Here is a 17,199-nt window from a genome sequence, read left to right on the forward strand (position 1 = left end):
TGTGGCAATTCTCCTAAGGGCTCATTTGCAACAGGAGATAAAAGGTCATGGGCTGGTACCCGTCTGGGAATCCTGCAGAAGTAGGCACTCGTGAAACCCTGGACCAGGTTTTGTTGCTTTGCTTTTTGAAATAAAAGTGAAAAGTACACAAAGCATCCATCAGTTTAATGTTTGTCAGCAGGTACTATGTTCCAGCCCAGGGGTGCCAGTGAGGCAGGCTTTGCCTTCAAGGAGTTCACAGTCTCCAGGGAGACAGACATGCAAATAGATAGATTCTGGGGCATTGTGGAAAGTGCTAGAAATGAAGTATGAGCAGAGTGCTAATGGAGCCCACAGGTGAGAGTAACTGTCTTTGCCTCGACAGGACTGGGAAAGTCGTGAAAATAAATAAGCCACTTAAGGCAGGCAAGTGGCAAGCTGCCTCTGTTATCCCCCGCCAGTCCCTTTATTAACTGAGAGCCGCAACTTTTTTAAGCTTGTTGATCAAAGATCCCACCTGGAAGCCTGGAGTCCCCAGCATTTCTTGGATTTGCGTTTGGGGGCCTAAAGGGACCCCAAGAAGTTGGCATGCAGAGGAGGTGCCCCCTCCTGCCTCCCCAGCCTGAGGAGAGCTGCCCTGGTTCCCCTGTCCACCTGGATCCCGCCCTCCCTGACTCTCCCCCCACACACACACTTTCCATCCCTCTTGTCCCTGCCTCTGATCTTGATTCCTGGAATCACACCCAACTCTGTGGGTGAACTTGACCTCTGACGCCCCTCCCGGGGGGTGGCGACTTGGCCACCAGCGCCAGCATAACCCTGACTGAGGTCAGGGCCCCGCTGCTCACTTAGGAAGCCTGGAGGCTTGTCCCAAAGGCTGGGTGATGCCAGGAGCCGGGCACTGGCACACTGCTCTCCTGCCCCTCGCCGGGGCCAGGGCTGCTTGTCCCCTCCTAGCCTACATTGTAGCTGCAACTCAATTAGCTTCTTTTTTGATCCTGAGATGCTTTCTTACCCTCCCCGCCCCCACCCCGCCAGACAGCTCTTGCTCTGATCACCCCGCTGGTATATTAAGCAGCGCTTGTACGGTTCGTAACTTTTCCGTGATCAGGGCCACAGCCTCTTCAATTAGTGTAAATTCTACGGGCCAGTCTTTACATAAAGGCTACACGTGGTGCCTCGTTGCTTGTTCCAAGTGACCCGATCCAAAAGTGGATGTCAATGGGGTGCTCTCCCTCTCCTCGGGATAATTGTAAAAGACGGTGCTAATGATGCACACATGCCGACCGAGGCCAGCCCCCACGCAGGACGCTGGTGCTTGTCCTTAGTGCTCCCCTGAAGGGACCGATGTTTAGCTGGGGACCGTGGGCAGGAAGGACGATGGCATGACAAAAAATCTGACTGTAGAGGCTGAAGGAAAACTAGAAGAGTCGAGGTCCTTTTGAGATCTGCTTCTCTTTGAAAGGCAGTGAGTGCAGAGATGGAGCATGTGCTGTCACCTTTGGCTGAGGGGCCTCAGGACACTCCTGTCACCTTCCTGCACTTCCTTTCTGCTGCCTTTACACCCAACTGAATACAGTTGCTACCAGAGCCTTCTAAGTAGCACAGGGGTGGCCCGTGTCCCTGCAGACTTTCAGAAGGAATGGCTAATTTAAAGAAATTGAGAACGTGATGATAAAAGGCAGCAATTCTATCACAGTCTTGTCTTTGTAATTCATGCCCAGGTGCCCTCAGGTTGCTCAGAAGTGCCTTATAAAACAGCTTTTTACAAGAGGGGGATCTCTTCAAAAGCAGGGAGACCCAGTACACCCCCTGCTACTCGAAGTGCGTTCCCTGGAGCAGGCGCATAGGCATCACCTGGGAGAAGCAGACTCAGGTCCCACTTGGACCTGCGGCATCAGGACCTGCGTCGCGACAGGTGACATGTGTGCATGTAAATTTGGACAGGCACCACATTCTAGGGGGTAAAAAACAAAACAAACAAACCCCAGCCTCGGTCTGAGAACGATCCATGGGCCCCAGGCTCTGTTCAACCAGTGGCTGAGTGATCAAAGGCAAATTGTTTCCCTGCACTTGACTCTTCCCATCTCTGAAACGGGGATCACCCTCTAGCCCTCTTGGCTTATCAAATAGAAGCTCCTCGTTTTCAGAGTCAAATGTGGAAGCAAGTTTCAAGATGGTATGCAATGTGCGTATAAAAGTTGAAACAGCAGATATTCTGCAGTTATGTCAATTTAATTATACGGCTTAGAAAACGAGCAGATTTTCTGGCGGGGGTAGGGGGACACTCAGGGGTCCTGCCGTAGCTCGGTCTCCCTCCAGGCACCACACTGCACCTGAATGTAAGAGATTCTCCAAAAGGTACTTGGAGGAAAGACCCTCAAGGAGACAATTCAATTTCCAAATGTAAATTCCAACAACACAGAGGGGCTACTATGACCTCCAGTCCCCAGTGAGGTTTTCTAGGAAATGAGATTGCCTTTGACATCTTTGCTGTTTCCAAGAAGGGTTTTCCAATGTTAAAAGAAGCGGTTTCTACTGGGAAAGGATTTGTTCGTGTGAAGTTGAAAGTTGGTGCTTGTTAAGCATGAGTTCAAGGGAGATAGGAATGATGTAGGGAGGCATGAAGGTTCAATACCATGTGATTTTGAAGGGCTTGTCTCTAAGCATGAGATTCTTGGCGCGCGAGAGCACATGTAGGACCCACCAGCGTCTCTCCCCACACACGCGCCCTGTTCCTCACAGCTCTTCCTGCCACTGGCATGTGTGTCCATCCACGACAGCCCTGAGTCTGCTGGATTCAGATTCTATTTCAGGTAGGAACAGCCAATTCAGACTCGAAATGTTTTGCTGACACAGAAATGCAGATGGTACAGAAACGTTGGCTTTCTAGGGGCAATAAGTAAGCAGGTGAAATGACTCTAGAAAAAAAACCCCACTCAACACATGATAATAAAGATTTTATTTGATTTTCATGATTGGACGTCCAAGAATACATTGATAGGACAGAGACCTTCCTTGTAGCATTAAAACGAAATTGTGAGCATTCAGCCATAATTCCACTGAGTACTTTCCCCCCCCAGAAGCTTGTGTGATATTTAGATGACACAGAATCAAATGATCTGGAACCATGACTCGTGCTTGATTAAAGGGGGTCCTGAGTGAACACACTTCTGTGGTCAGAACCGTGATATTCTTCCTGGGTTGATCGTCATCTCATTCTCAAAAAGATTTATAATAAAGGCCAGTTGTTATTCTGCGACACTTTTAATCAGCCATGTACCGAAGGACCTAGACAAATTATAAAGGGGATAAGCCAGAGATTGCCCGGAGCCTGGGGAAGGCACCTGCCTGTGCTCTAGCTTTATTTCTGAGCCCAGTGAACTGGTGACCCTAGACGAGGCACCTATCATCCTTCCTGGGCCTTGGTTTCTTCATTTATACAATGGGTAGTGGATTGTCCTTTAAAGCTCAAATTTTACTATCTAGAGGACAACTGAGTCTTCTCATTGATGAGGGGCAGAGAGTGTCCCAGGCTCCTCCCAGAGGCAGGCACACAGAGGGCAAGGCAGGCTGTTCCAAGCAGGATGCCCTCACCCTTGCCTGCATTGCCACTGACCAAAGAAATCTTCCAATTCAAGTCATTATTTTATTTTATTTTATTTTATTTTATTTTATTTTATTTTATAAATTTATTTTTTATTGGTGTTCAATTTGCCAACATATAGAATAACACCCAGTGCTCATCCTGTCAAGTGCCCACTTCAGTGCCCGGGCAATTCAAGTCATTCTAACATACGCTTCAGGCTTTTGTGGAGCAGAGGAGGCTGGGCAGTGGCTGACAATTGTATGGAACATTTTTCTGAGCTTGAAGCACAAATCCGTATTTTGTGTTGGATGCTACCACCAGTCAGCAGGGTGCGTTTTAATTATTATTTTAATTTCATGTTGGCAAAAAGACACTGTCAGATAGTGCCCTTCAAGGGAAACACTGACTTTGGGGGGCTGTTGGCATCTCTGTAGTTTTGGCTCAGCGTTTCCCAGGACCTCGGAGGCACATCCTGGTTCCCCCAAACTGTACTCCATGCGGTACTTACCCTCCCACGTGATGGATCGAAGACCCGTTTCCCAGGAGTGTCCATGCCACTCAAGAAGCATTAGCAAGCACTGAAGGGCAAGTCCACGCTGGCATAAACCGTTGCATTGGGAACAGATGCGAGACAGTATTTACACCAATTCAGTCTTACTGTCACGGCTCATCAGGACCCAGATCTAGTGAAAGAATGACACAGAAACTTCACGCACACACCTTATTCAACTTTCCTTGAATATCAACTCTCTATTATCAAGAATTACTTGTTGGTAAATGTATTCTTTGTGTATTTTGTGCAGCACTTTTTTTTTTTTTTGGCAGGGTCCCATAGTTTGCTCATGGCAACAGCAGTAAGGTTCTCATATAGAGCATTCCTCTCTTTATAAGTTGAAATAACAATGCTAAAGGTCTAGTAAGCAATAGAATTTAAAGTTTAAAATGCCCACATCCATGGTATTAAGAATCCAGAGTTTCCCATTTGAATTCTGAAATATGATCCTAAATATTTAATTCTGGGCCATGACTAAAACGTTACAGAAAATCAAACTTTCAAAAAAACAAAAACAAAAACAAAAACCAACAAATCCTCACCCCCCAAACTAACTAATAATGTTTGCATAGATAAATTTTACATCTCTAAGTAAGTACTATAAATAACAAATGATATTTAATAAAAGAAGAGGGGGGAAAGATAGAGAACAGTGATTAGGAACCTATCAAATCAGGCCATTTCACATCTGGGTTACATTCATAAAATGTGTATTGTAACCCCTAGGAAATTATCATCCACAGTTGATAGTGCTTGGTCTCTATCGTATTTTTTCTGAAAGTTGCACATTGCTCATCTGTTTTTATATAAATTTAGAATATGGTATTTATCCCATATGTACATGTGGTAAAGTGATCAAGAAAAATATTTCCAGTGCTAAACGCCCCCTGCCCCATTTTAAAGGAAACCCCGAATGTAGTAAATTCATGCTAATTGGGAACTCTACGAAGGGGTTAAAACATTACCCATTACAAGTCGGGTGGCCATTATAAATGTTACCCAAATAAAAGCCAGAAACAGGAAGCCAAAAAGCAGGTCCCTACGGCAGGCATGTGTCTTAAATGATATCATTTGTCAAGTTTCCAGCATCTTGTGGTGGGGAACACAAAAAGAAGGTCTGTGTTGTACTGAGGACATTACATCCTCATTAGCTGGAATGTTCCTTAAGTACATAATGCAGGATTTTCATTTTAATAAGAAGCAGCTACTTGTCACTGCACTTTCATTAGATAAATACTGAATGTAATACTAATGACCATTTATAGAGGCTCTTTCCTACTCTTGAGAAACTCCATTCAGATGAAATCATATAATAACAATGTATAGAGCATATCAAGCAAACCTTCCGTGTCATTTCTTTGTGAACTGTTCCCTGAATTTTTTTTTTAAATGCTGACAATATTTACTAGCAGGAGTCATCATTCAAAGAGACCTGAAATGACACCGTTGTTTTTGTTTTTTTTCTTCTCTTCTTCTTCTTCTTCTTCTTTTTTTTTTTTTTTTTTTTTTGCATGCAAAACAAATGTGAAGGAGTAGCATTTGGTTTTTTTAGAAGTCACAATGGAATGGCTTCTCGGCACATGTACTGGTCAAAGCATTCCATCTGCCCGGCCAGAGACCTAGAGCCTGAGGTGCAGAGAAGGCCACCCTGAGAACCGAGAAATAATTCATCCACCATGATCGCTCAGCCCCAGCCCTGTCTCTAAAACAAAGACTGACAATTGCCCTGAATTATGGATGTACTTTTTGTGATATGTAATACAGTTCAGAAGAAAGGTGTTGAGAGCATCGCACCATTTCACCTCCCATTAGAGGCTGGTCTTGAACGATAATCCCAGAAGATGAAACTGATACTGAACTATGACCCTCAATTTACAAATCATTTTTCAGAAGAATAAGAAAAAAAAAGTTTCAACATATTTTTGGCATTATCTGAATGGGCGGAATCTTTCATGCTTATTTTCTAAGAATAAATGAAAACAGCATGCACTGTAGTTCCTGAGTTTGGGAAGGGAAGCATGAGGCTTTCAGATTATATTTTATTTTAAACCTGGGTGTTGGGAGTCTTCTTCTTCATCTTCTTTTTTTTTTTTACGTCGCTGAATTTTAGTATATTCCTTCAAAACATCATAAATTTCTATTCTGTAGCTTAAGGGATCCATCAGTGAAAATGTTGGTCTTTCATCTTTATTACCCTCCCATTAAAATGAAAGAAACCGGGACGCACTTCAGTTTCAGAGAAGCCATTTAGTTGGCAGTGTGTCCTTGCTCCTCAAGTCCCCACGAAGGGAGAAAGTGCATTATTGCTGAGACTTCGCACATCTATCTGTGTGGGAAGCAACATATACTATGTGAAATGCAATAATCTTCTTTGATGGCCTGATTTGATTACAATGTCTTCCCGTTACCAGTCACTTCCTGTGCACTTACATTCATAAAACCTGTCCCCTCCCCTGTGTGTGTTTGTGTATCTGAAAGCCAGGCGAAGTCTCCTTCCGCTTGGCCGTCGCTGTTCGGGCTGAAAGGGACAGATTAATAACCGAGCACCACATTGGGCCAGCTTTCCTTGTACCTTGCACTAGTAACCCCTTGCTATAATGAGGACACAAAGAGCCTCGCATCAGGCTGCTACCCTTCTTCATAACTCAAAAGCGTCACAGTGGCAATAGCCTCCAGTGCTATTTGTCTTTACTGCAGTTGTGACACTTCGGCATGATCCATAATTTGGCGGCTATTTACCGTGACATCTCCCTTCAGTGCAGCCATAACATTCAGTGAAGCCATTATTTGGTCCCATTTACCATATAAATTGTATTGTTGTGCATGCATGCTAGCAGCTACATTAGGTACCTGAAAATGAGTAAATCTTGTAAAATAGATACTAACGGCTATTCAGCAGGAGGATTTCCTCGCACCTCCAACGGGAGGAGAGAGAGAGAGACAAAAAAATTAAATACGGTCACCAAGTTTCCTGGAGCATCTTTAATTGCGTTCCTATTTATCTAGCGTGTGAGATGCACCGAAACCCAGGGCTTTGAAAAATAATCTGGTGGGCTTTGCCTTCAATTAGGAGGGCGCTACGGATTTCCAACTTCGCGCTGGAAGCGGTAGCATCCTTTGGTGAGCTGGAGGTTACGAGGCGGGCAGATGGGCTGCAGGCATGATTCACAAGAGAAGGCACATGACGTTATGCTCACGTGTGACACCGGGCAGCAGTCACAGGGAGCAGCTCATTCGCACAGAGCGCGCGGAGAAGTAAAATGGGGACACAGGGACGGTGTTCTTTGCTCCACACGCTATTCTGTTTTGGTGATCAGAGATAAAACACACTGTGTCCGTAAGTCTGAAACACGAAGCAAACGTCTTATTATTTTAGATCACATCGGTCCCTCCTCTGCATGGTTCTGTTTGGTGCATCCTATTTCAGGCATCTGAGGGATGCTGTTATTAAGCTCTGGCAGGGTGCCTAGAGAGTGCTTTCCCTTTGTGGTGCAAGTTTTTTTTTTTTTTTTTTTTTTTTTAATGCAGACCCTCCCCGGGTGGATGCAGCATACCCTTTCCTTCCCCAGGCAGGTACTAAGCTTTTAAAGCTCCCCCCCCCCCCATCTCTGTGGTATCCTTTTCCAAAGTCTGCTTTTGTCTTATCCAGTTTTCAACACCAATTTGCTTCTTAAGGGTAGAGAGAAACTTTCCATTCCACATAGGCCTCACCGGGATAATTGTGCATAAAGCATTTACTAACAGATACTTTAAAAAAAAAATAGGTCTGTGTTGACTCCGTCGTTTTTCTAATGATCTAATAAAGTCAAGGTTTTGGGATAATTCCTCCAAATTTCTAGGTAGGTAGTTGGTGATTGATAGAAAAGGAAGGGCCATTTCCTGGGAATATAAACTCTGAAAATACATGGCTATCTTTCTGCCATATCTCCCATTTACTAACTGCTCATTAGCAGATGAACCAAACTGTCTCCCAAAGTAAAAGAATTTGTGAACTATTTTCAAGACCGATTTTAAAATCTCATCAAGCTGAAGACATACTGATTTGATCAGATCTTGCATCAGGAATTAATTTAATTCCCTGGAACAATAAAATGTGGAATGAGACTGTCCATGACCAAAGAATTGAATGTAACGGTTTTACCTCTGAGCCATCAAGAGAAGTTTTTATTAGCATTTTTTTCAAGGGAGGGGAAAAAGAAAAGAAAGAGAAAGAGAAACTTATTCATTAACACCTTACTTTTGTTTCAAGAAATATTATACCCATGAACCAACTACAAATCACTCGATTTGAGTAATTCTGAGGAATAAAGTGCCCATTTTCTTTCTCCTTTGATTTATGTCATTGTTCTGTTTTCACAGCTTACTGTTGACAGAGCGAGGTAATTCAACTACAATTTTTCCAGTGTTTTTTCCCATGTACATATAATCAACAGCCCGGAATACAGACTCCAGGCCACGAAACCTGCCCTCCACAGACAGATCTCCGAGGTCCACCTCACAAACCAGGTCTCCACCCGCATACATCTTGAGCAAGTGGTCCATGGCTGCTTGATACTTAGAAAGGGAATGGTTCAAGAAGAAGCCCTGGACGCTGGCAGATTTCTTCAGCAGTTTGGCTGGTAATGTTCCTGCTTTCACAGGCGAAAGGCCAGTAGGAGTTTGGTAGCCAGAGACAAACCCAATTACTATCAAGCGCCCTTTGATAGCTAAGGCATCTACGGCCAAGTCAAACATGGCTCCCCCGACGGATTCATACACCACATCGACACCTGTGGGGTACTCCTGCTTCAGGACAGTACTGACATGCTCAGTGTGATAGTTGATGGGACGATCACAGCCAATCGATTTCAGAAAAGCAGACTTTTTGTCAGAAGAGCAGGTTCCAATAACATGGCACTTGGCCTTCTTTGCAAGCTGCACAGCAAACTGGCCTGTCCCCCCAGCTGCTGCTGTCACCAGAACTTTTTTCCCTTCTGACAGTCCTCCGAGCTCGTTGAGGCTGATATATGCGGTGGTACCACTTACTGGCAGGGTGACATACTCAGGTTTCACGGAGGGCACCGGAGCTGCGGCACTAGCAGGCACCACAGTATACTCAGCAAAAGAGCCGGGTGCCATGTATGCCACAGCTTGGCCCACAGTGTACCTGGCACTAGCAGAGAGGCCTAAGGCCACCACCTCTCCCACACCTTCAAAACCTACATCAAAGGGGGTCTTGACTGAAGGGTCGTATCGGCCAGCTGAATAGTTGATATCAGATGCATTAACACCGACAAATCTAGAAGAAAACAAACACACACATATATTAATATGTTCCTTTCATCAAGGCCCTGATACTCCATTTAGAAAAATCCCTCTAATTCCAGTGACTGTGGATGGGTGGCTAAGCTGTCTATCCTGGTAAAATTAACAACAACAACAACAAAAAGGATCAGTCCTGATACTCAGTTGAAAAAAAAGAAGTTAAACAAGTATTTGCAATCAGAGTTTTGGTATATTTTATTTTTTTAATCAGGTTAGTGATAATTTCATACCACTTTAAATATCAAGGTTTTTAGTACACATGCTATTTATTTTCCTTCTCTTTCTTTCAAAAGCAGAAATAAACCATTAAAAAAAAAGTCAGGAAGCCCTCTTATACGTAAACTTCACTGGACCTCTGAGTTGGAAATTAATTGGCCTGTTAACAAAGATGTTAAAAACAACAGTCAGATAAAATATATTCAAAGAAGTAGACTTGTATTGATTCTGGCAACAATTTAACACTTTGGATAATAACAGTAATGACAATGATATTATTGAAGATTGACGCAATGTGCAAGGTCATCGGTTGTTATATGTTACTGCAGGGTTGTTTAAAACACTGTTGGAGTGGCCGCAGCAAATTTTCTTTCTGATGTAACTATGTCCAGCATGAAAATATGCATTTTGATTAATTGAACAAAAATTGTCTCATAAGGGTAGAGATTTTTATGGAACATTCAACATCTTAGAGTCCTTTTCAGATGAAAAGGAAAGCAAATCGTCACTATATTTTTCCTCAACAAGAAGCAGAGACATAACTTGATTAATACCAGATGATTATTTTCACTTTGGTATCCAGAGTCAATTTAATTGCGAGGTCGGTATTTTTACCAGCTTTTTTTCATCTCGGTATACCTCATAACAAAAATATCCTGATACCTAAGGAAAAAAAAAAAGGCGTCTGCTAAAAAATGTCAGGAGGTGGCTTAGACACATAATGGAGGACCCTAAAAATGTCATTTCCACCTGTAATGACATGAAAAGATGGTGGTATCTGGTGGCAGGAGGAAAGCTGGGAAGTAGGTCATTTTAAAAATAATTCACTTTTAATTTAACTTAATAAAACCAAAATTCCCCTGTGCAAGGATCCACTTCCACTGTATCACAGATAACACTTTGCACTTATAAATGCTCCCTTATGATCATGCCCCCTGTATATCTACAATACTGAAAGCTCTCTACATATTGTAGAAATAAGAAAGGAAACAATTTCTTTGGGGCATGTCAAGCTGCTTTCAGAAGTTAGCACAGCACACAGCCTCAATAACACTACAGAATTCCGTAGCCATCCATGATAACGCAATCATGCAAAGTAGGAAAAACGATTTTTGCTGGCTTTTCATTTGGGATTTCAGACCAGGATGCTTACGCTGTTTGCGGGGGTGGGGGCCTGCTATCTTCCCTTTACATTTGCATAGTTCTCAAGGTTTGGTCTTTCTGGGAAGCGCCAGCTTCTCAGAGCAAGCCTCTGGACTTCACCGAAGGCGCCAGGGCAGCGCCCCGCTAGAGCATCTGGCCTCCCGAGCCCCTGCTCTAGGCCTCGAAGCCAAGTCCAAGGAGGGGTGGGCTGGAAGTGATGGTGGTTTGCTCCAGAGGTGGGGGACGTAGGCCCTACCGCCGCTCTGGTCTCTTGGCCCATAATTAACCCTTCCAGCCTTAGTCCCAGCTGGAGAGGCCCTTCCTCAGAGGGCACCCCTGCCTTGCACCCAAGGGGACCCCCCCCCGCGGCAGTGGGCCCCCGGGGTCCCCCCACCTCTCAGGAGCGCGCCTCGTGGAGGGGGGGAGCTGCTGGAGTTACGTGCTCCCCCCCCCCCCCGTGGTTTGCCTCCCCGGGGGAGAGGTGAGGAAACCAAGCAGGGCACGAGGGAGAAAAGTGGAGGGGAGAGGGCACAAGCGCGGCGCGGAAGGGGGGGAGGGCAAGTGGAGGGGAGTGGGCTCCGCGAGGAGCTGGGTGCCTGCAGCTGACCAGCCGCAGCCTGTTTACCACCCGGCTTCGCTCAAAACACGCAAATGAGCCCTTGCGGTGGAGCGCGGCCGGCGCTGGGGCGCAGGAGGGAGGCTCGCGGGGCCCGGGCGCGCCCCGTCCAGGCTGCCGACCGCTCTGCGCCTCCCTGGCCGCCCTCGCGTGCAACCCGGGCGGCCTGTGCGCGCCTGAGGTCCTTCTGGAGCCGTCTTCCCCTCGGAGGTGCGCGGCCTCGCCACCGCCACCGCCACCGCCACCGCCACCGGAGAGGCCGGACCGAGGACTCTGGCTCGGGGCGGAGCGGGCTGGGGCCGGGCCAGCGGGCGCCGGGGAGGAGGGGCCGGTGACCGTGACCTCGGCCTCCCAGGCCCCGGCGGGGTCGGCTGGGCGCACCCAGGCAGCTGGGACCGAGTGGCGGCCAAGCTGGGCGGGGGGCGGGGGGTCCCCCGAGCACAGGGCGCGCTGGGGCGCAGCGGCCACAGGAGCGACCCGGCCCGGGCGGCCAGACCCGGCCCTTGGCCTCACGCGCACCCCGTTTTCGTGTCTCCCCCTCCCCCCTCCCCGCGCCGTGCCGTCTTCCAAATTGCCTGCGTCGTCGGTGAAGGATCTCGGGCTGCTGGCCACAGCCTCGGGCTATCCCGCTCGCCCCGTCAGGGTCTCCGGGCCCCTGGAGCGACCCCCGGTCTCGGACCCCCGCGTGGACCCCCGCGGCCGCCGCAGCAGGTGGGGATCCGCGACCGCCCTTGCGCCTGCATCCTTACCTGGGCTTCCGGAGGGCTGCGGGAGGGTCGGGCGCCCGCGCCTCTCGCTCCTCGGACACAAGTTCAAGAGCGGCAGGCTCGGGGGAAGGGGGCCCGGGTCGGGGAGCAGGGGACATGCGAGCGAGCGGGAGAAAGAAAGGAAAGACACGCTTGGGAGAACCGTGCATTTCCAGACTCTCCTTGTGCCCTCTTTGATTTAAAATGTATGCTCTTAGTAAGTGCAGGGTTCCAGCAGTCCGACGGGAGGATCCACGCGGGAGCCTAAAATCTAGGAACCCCAGGAAAAAGAACGGGACCGAGCGGGCTTCCCCCAAATATATACCCTTCGAGAGGCGCCCGCTTTATTTATACTAAAAAGTGCGGAACCCCTTCGTCATGTTTATGATGAAACAGGCAATCCTGCAGACGGAGGAAAATGCTTTCTTTGAACAAAAACAAAATGTGAAGTCCGGAGCCTTCAACATTGGGGCACAAAGTGTCCAGATCAGATTTTCTTTAAAAAAGGAAGAGAGAAAGAAGGAAAGAAAGAAAGAAAAGAAAGAAAAGGAAAGGAAAAAATGAGAAAAAAAAAAGAAAAGAAAGAAAAATAAAGCAAAGAAAATCTCGGCCTGGAGATTCAGCAGAAATGCTGTTACCCTCCCGTGAGCAACAAACCGTTTATCAAAAACGCCTTCCCCATCCCCCACCCACTCTTTGCCATTCCTACAAACTCTTTGCTCCATTATCATACACTTGAGCAGAAAATCGTTAGAAATATTTGGAAACGAAATAATGTGTCACCATCCTTCGAAAAAAGCTAAAAATAGCACACAAGCTGACTTAACCGGAGGGTGTCTTTTTCTTCCTGAGGGCTGGGCATCCTCGGGAGGGCATGTGAAGTTGTCCTCGGATGTATGAATGTGAGACATGGATAAAGGAACACCAATTACATGTTCTGCAGGGATTTTATGCACCCCTCTCACACTTTCCCTAAATGGAAGAAAGATTATCCTAAATCCACGCCTGGCTTAAAAGCACTTTCCTCTCCGTATCTGTATTTTCTGTTAAGATGGAATGAGATGTACAAATATCCAAGAAGTCAGACAGCACAGTTAAAATTTCCAAACATCTTTCCGAGAAAGTGAATGTGTGCTTCTGCCATTCATTCCAGAGCAGATTTTTATGATGATAAAAATGAAAAGTGCTTGCGTAAAATTTTTATGCAATTAGCACAGTTCTGAGGGAGATTTGGTCCAGGATTAAAATGAACTAACCTGCAGTAAATAGACTTGCAGTCTTTTTTTTTTTTTTTAATCTGTAAAATGTCACCTCCCTGACACTATTTGCCAGGTATAAGGTATCTCACAATTTGGGTATGGGAGCAGATTTTCCACAGAGTAGGGAAAGGGGATGCAAAGATTCAGCTCCTTTCAACGTGCAGAAAACTGGCCCCATTTTCTGATGTCGGCTTCAACATGGAAGTTAGAGGTCAAGTTGTACATATAAATATACCATTTGTGTTAAAGGGACTGTTGGCAGATGTGGAGGGAAGAGATAGGCATGGATCCTAAAGCCACCCAAACTGATGAGTTCAAACGTGGGAGAGCTGGTGCTCCAGAACCCTGACCACCAAATTCAGGGATCATCCCTGGTGACCCGACACAGGGGGCGCCCGGGCACTGGCGGGGAAGGAGAGAGCGAGGAGCCGGAGGAGGGGAGGACACCCCGAGGACTTGATGCACTTCACAGGTTGAGAGGCCCGGCACCGGTTGTGCCCGGCGGGAACAGCCTGCCCGGTGAGCGCTGGCGGGTGGTCCCACTCCCAGCTGCTGGTCGTGCTCTAACTTCACACCTCCTCCTGCCTGCTCCCCTCGGTCACCCCCTCCCTATTTCACACCCGATTTCTAAAAGGGATTTGGTCGGAACGTTGGTGTGTGTTTTAGATCAGTGTACCTGATCAGAAAAATCACAAGAAAACAGCCCATGTAAAACTTTTTGCTTGTTAAAGTCTGAAGGCTGTTCAGCCTGCTTCTCATCTCAACTTCCAGCAGATCACTCGTGTCTCTTGTGTGTTCTGTGCGTGTTCCTTCTTTTGAACTCGGTAGGATGCGAGTCCTTCTCTCAACAGCTCTAGCGCCTTAACTTCTGCAGCCCTGTTTCCACCCACAAAAACTTTGAGGAGGACGTACATCCACCTTCTAAGGCACTCTCTGCATCCCTCCCCGAGCCAGCTTCACTCAGCCCCACTCCTGGCTCCCTCAATTTTTACTTTTTCCAACAGGTTTCCAAAAGTTTTTTTTTTTTTTTTATCATTTTGCAGTCTTTGGAAGGCTGATACGAATCTCTAAAATAAACGGATTAAACGGTGCAGCAAGCCAACTTAGGTAGGGCACCCTATGCCTTTCACTCTTTGCGGAGGGGGGGGGCTCACAGTCCTGTCCAGAACACAATTTACAATATAGTTACTCAGAACTCAAGACTTCCTTCAATCGGGTGTTCTAGCCTGAAACACGCAACACGGGAACCCCTCGATGCGCCTGAACAGGCAGGCGAGTCCTGCTCTAACGTGGGGAGAGAGGAGTGGGGGACGCCCCGCCTGCAAGTCAGGCAGCAAGGGCACCCAGCGACCGGAGACCGGAGGGCACGGCTCCCGCAGGATGAGGTCCCTTTCCTTCCCGCGCTCCACCAGGTACTAAAGACTAGTGAGCTGTAAACACATTAAGGTGGGGAGTGTGGCGGTGCAAGAGACGCTCAGAAGCAGGGCAACCATCCGAGTGCCACCCAAAGGTCTGCAAGACGCGCAGGCAAATGCAGCCATGCCCCCACCCCGGCCCTGACCCAGGCGCCCCGGACGCGCCACGCGCCTGCCGGTGGGCTCCGGGGCACAGACAACAGCCACACAGCACTGACAACACGCAGACGACACCGGCGAGGTGGACACCAACACACCCAACGACAGGCCCCGCCATTGCGAGGCGGCTGCCAACCTGGAGCGCACAGGAAGAGCCAGCCCGGTCCTCGGCCTCCTTCCTCCGAAGCACGTTACCTAAATGTCGCAGCTTGTGTCCAGCGCGCTCCCGGTCCGCACTGCACATTACGGGAACGCAGGAGTCGTGGGTGCGCGCGGGTGGGCCGGGCGGGGAGCCTCCCCTTCTGGGTCCCGTCGGTTTTATTTCGGGAGCGGGAGGGGGAGGAGGGAGGGCTGGGGGAGGGGAGGGGAATCCCAAATTAAAATAACCCTCAGTTACGAGGAGAGGACGTTCGGTGGCTTCGGATATTCACACCAGCAACAGTCACATCACATTCGCCTTCGCCAGATGGCGGCGGGTTCAACTTCCCGGGCTCTCGCAAAGTCAGGCGGTGCGCGCGAGCGCTCGCCGGCGTGTGGGGACGCAGGGGGCCCGGGACGGCCGGGGAGCGGCGCCGCGCGGGCCGGGCCGGGCCGGGCCGGGCCGGGGGGGAGGGGGGGCGGTGGGGTGCGCGCCGGGCTCACCGGTTCCGGACGAGGAGGTCTCGGTCCCCGGGGAGCGGCACCGGGCAGTCCCGGCGCAGGGTGACGGCCTCGCGGAAGTTGGGGCTCAGCCGGGTCACCGCCAGCTTCTGCATGGCGCGGGGGATGTCGGAGCCCTGGAAGTCCAGGAAGTGGCGGGCGTACGACATGTCCACGATGGCTCGGGCCCCGGCGGGCGCCAGCCGCAGCATGGCCCGCGCCTCCGCCCGCTGTCTGCGCCGCCGCGGGCCGGGGTCGCGCCCAGCCCCGGGCCGCTCGGCTCGGCTCGGCTCGGCGCCGGCGGGCGGGGCGGGCGGGTCCGCCCCTCCTCCGGCCCGCGTGCTCCCCTCGACTCCCCCCTCCCCACCCGCACGGGCTCCGCTCCCCCCCCGCCCGCCGCGCGCGGCGCAGCCAGTCCGCGCGGCCCCCGCGGGTCCCGGACGCGCCACGCCCGGGGTCCCGGCCTGGGGACCGCTCCCACCCCGGCCGCTGCTCCTTTAATCTTTTTGTTTTGGTTTGAATCTGCTCGGCGCAGACTGGCCGAGGATCCTCTCCGCCCTCCCCCTTTCTCCCGGCGTCCGGGAGGCACCGGATATCCCCACCCTCCCCGCGCTCCCAAAGCCGGATTTGACTCCTCTAACAGGGTGAGGGGGGCGGCGAGGGGAACCGCGCGTCCCGCGATCGCCGCGGCCCCGCGCCGGCGGCGGCCCCGGGCGTCCTCGGAGCGGCGCGGCGCGGCGCGGCGCGGCGCGGCGCCCGGCGGCCGGCGCAGGCACCTCCCCTTCCCGTGCGAAGCGTTCACTTCCTTGCAAGGTGGTACGAATCAACCCCGAGCGCGGCCCGGGCGGCGGGGCACGGCCGGGGGCCCCGGGCCGCGCGGGGAGCCCCCGACACCGGGGCACGCGCACCAGCGCCGAAGGCGGGGCGGGGGCGCCGGGGAAGCCCGGGCAGCCAGCGCCCCAGGCTCCTGGGCCCCGGTTCCCGGAACGCCCTGCCCGCGCCTCCTGCCCTCAGCCTGTCTGTCCCATGCAAGTTGCACCAACTAAACCATTTTATTTATTCTGGCCTAGATTTCGTGTTTCTCCATGAGTGTCTCAAGTAGCCTCTGCAAGACTGTTACGGGTTTCCCATTGGGAGAGAGCACGTATATTGGAGACTAGAGGGCCAAATTCTCAGAGCACACAAGCATTCAAACTTCTAGGTGGGGATGCCGAAGGACTTAATTGGAGACGTTGCAACGATGGATGAAGAGCTCATTTTATAACCCAGCCAGAAGGATCTGTCGTTCCTTCATGTCAGTTTTCTCCTTAATTGTCTATATTGACCAAATTAACCAATTTACTTTTCATAGAGGGACCAAATTCAATTATTTTCCACATTTTCGTGTGATGAGTCGAGCCCATTTTAAAATTTGTGTTAAAGGTATACACGTTTTGACTTTAAAAAACCCTCTTGTTTTACACTTAACCTAGAATCACCCAAATAAAAAAGCCACGCAGTGCCCCTCCCCGATCAAACCTAACCGCCCCCCCCCCCGCCCCCAGTAAGGCTGCAAAAGCGACACAGGTATTTTCATCTCCA

General features: G+C 49.7%; 1 protein-coding gene across 3 annotated transcripts; it reads right to left on the minus strand.

The window, feature by feature from the left end:
- Positions 1-8,267: 8,267 nt before the first annotated feature.
- On the minus strand, positions 8,268-15,914 carry LOC129495599 (prostaglandin reductase 3). Of its 3 annotated transcripts, none has more exons than XM_055303264.1 (2): positions 15,622-15,914; positions 8,268-9,399 (listed from the first exon to the last, which is right to left on the minus strand). In XM_055303264.1, exons 1-2 carry the CDS (start codon positions 15,828-15,830, stop codon positions 8,475-8,477), a joined length of 1,134 nt encoding a protein of 377 aa, XP_055159239.1. In that variant the 5' UTR covers positions 15,831-15,914; the 3' UTR covers positions 8,268-8,474. The 3 variants fall into 3 exon arrangements, with proteins under 3 accessions (XP_055159239.1, XP_055159242.1, XP_055159240.1); XM_055303267.1 differs by lacking the exon at positions 15,622-15,914 and adding an exon at positions 15,175-15,477; XM_055303265.1 differs by lacking the exon at positions 15,622-15,914 and adding an exon at positions 15,116-15,477.
- Between the last annotated feature and the right edge of the window lie 1,285 nt (positions 15,915-17,199).

This window comes from Nyctereutes procyonoides, unplaced genomic scaffold (assembly GCF_905146905.1).
Source record: "Nyctereutes procyonoides isolate TBG_1078 unplaced genomic scaffold, NYPRO_anot_genome, whole genome shotgun sequence".
NCBI lineage: Eukaryota > Metazoa > Chordata > Mammalia > Carnivora > Canidae > Nyctereutes > Nyctereutes procyonoides.

What these genes read in the sequence shown, in the direction of transcription:
- LOC129495599 (XM_055303264.1), bottom strand. Translation starts at nt 15,830, where the DNA reads ATGCTGCGGCTGGCGCCCGCCGGGGCCCGAGCCATCGTGGACATGTCG. An exon ending in GACCTCCTCGTCCGGAACCG is followed by an intron (nt 9,400 to 15,621) that starts GTGAGCCCGGCG and finishes GTTTTCTTCTAG; the next exon opens with ATTTGTCGGTGTTAATGCAT.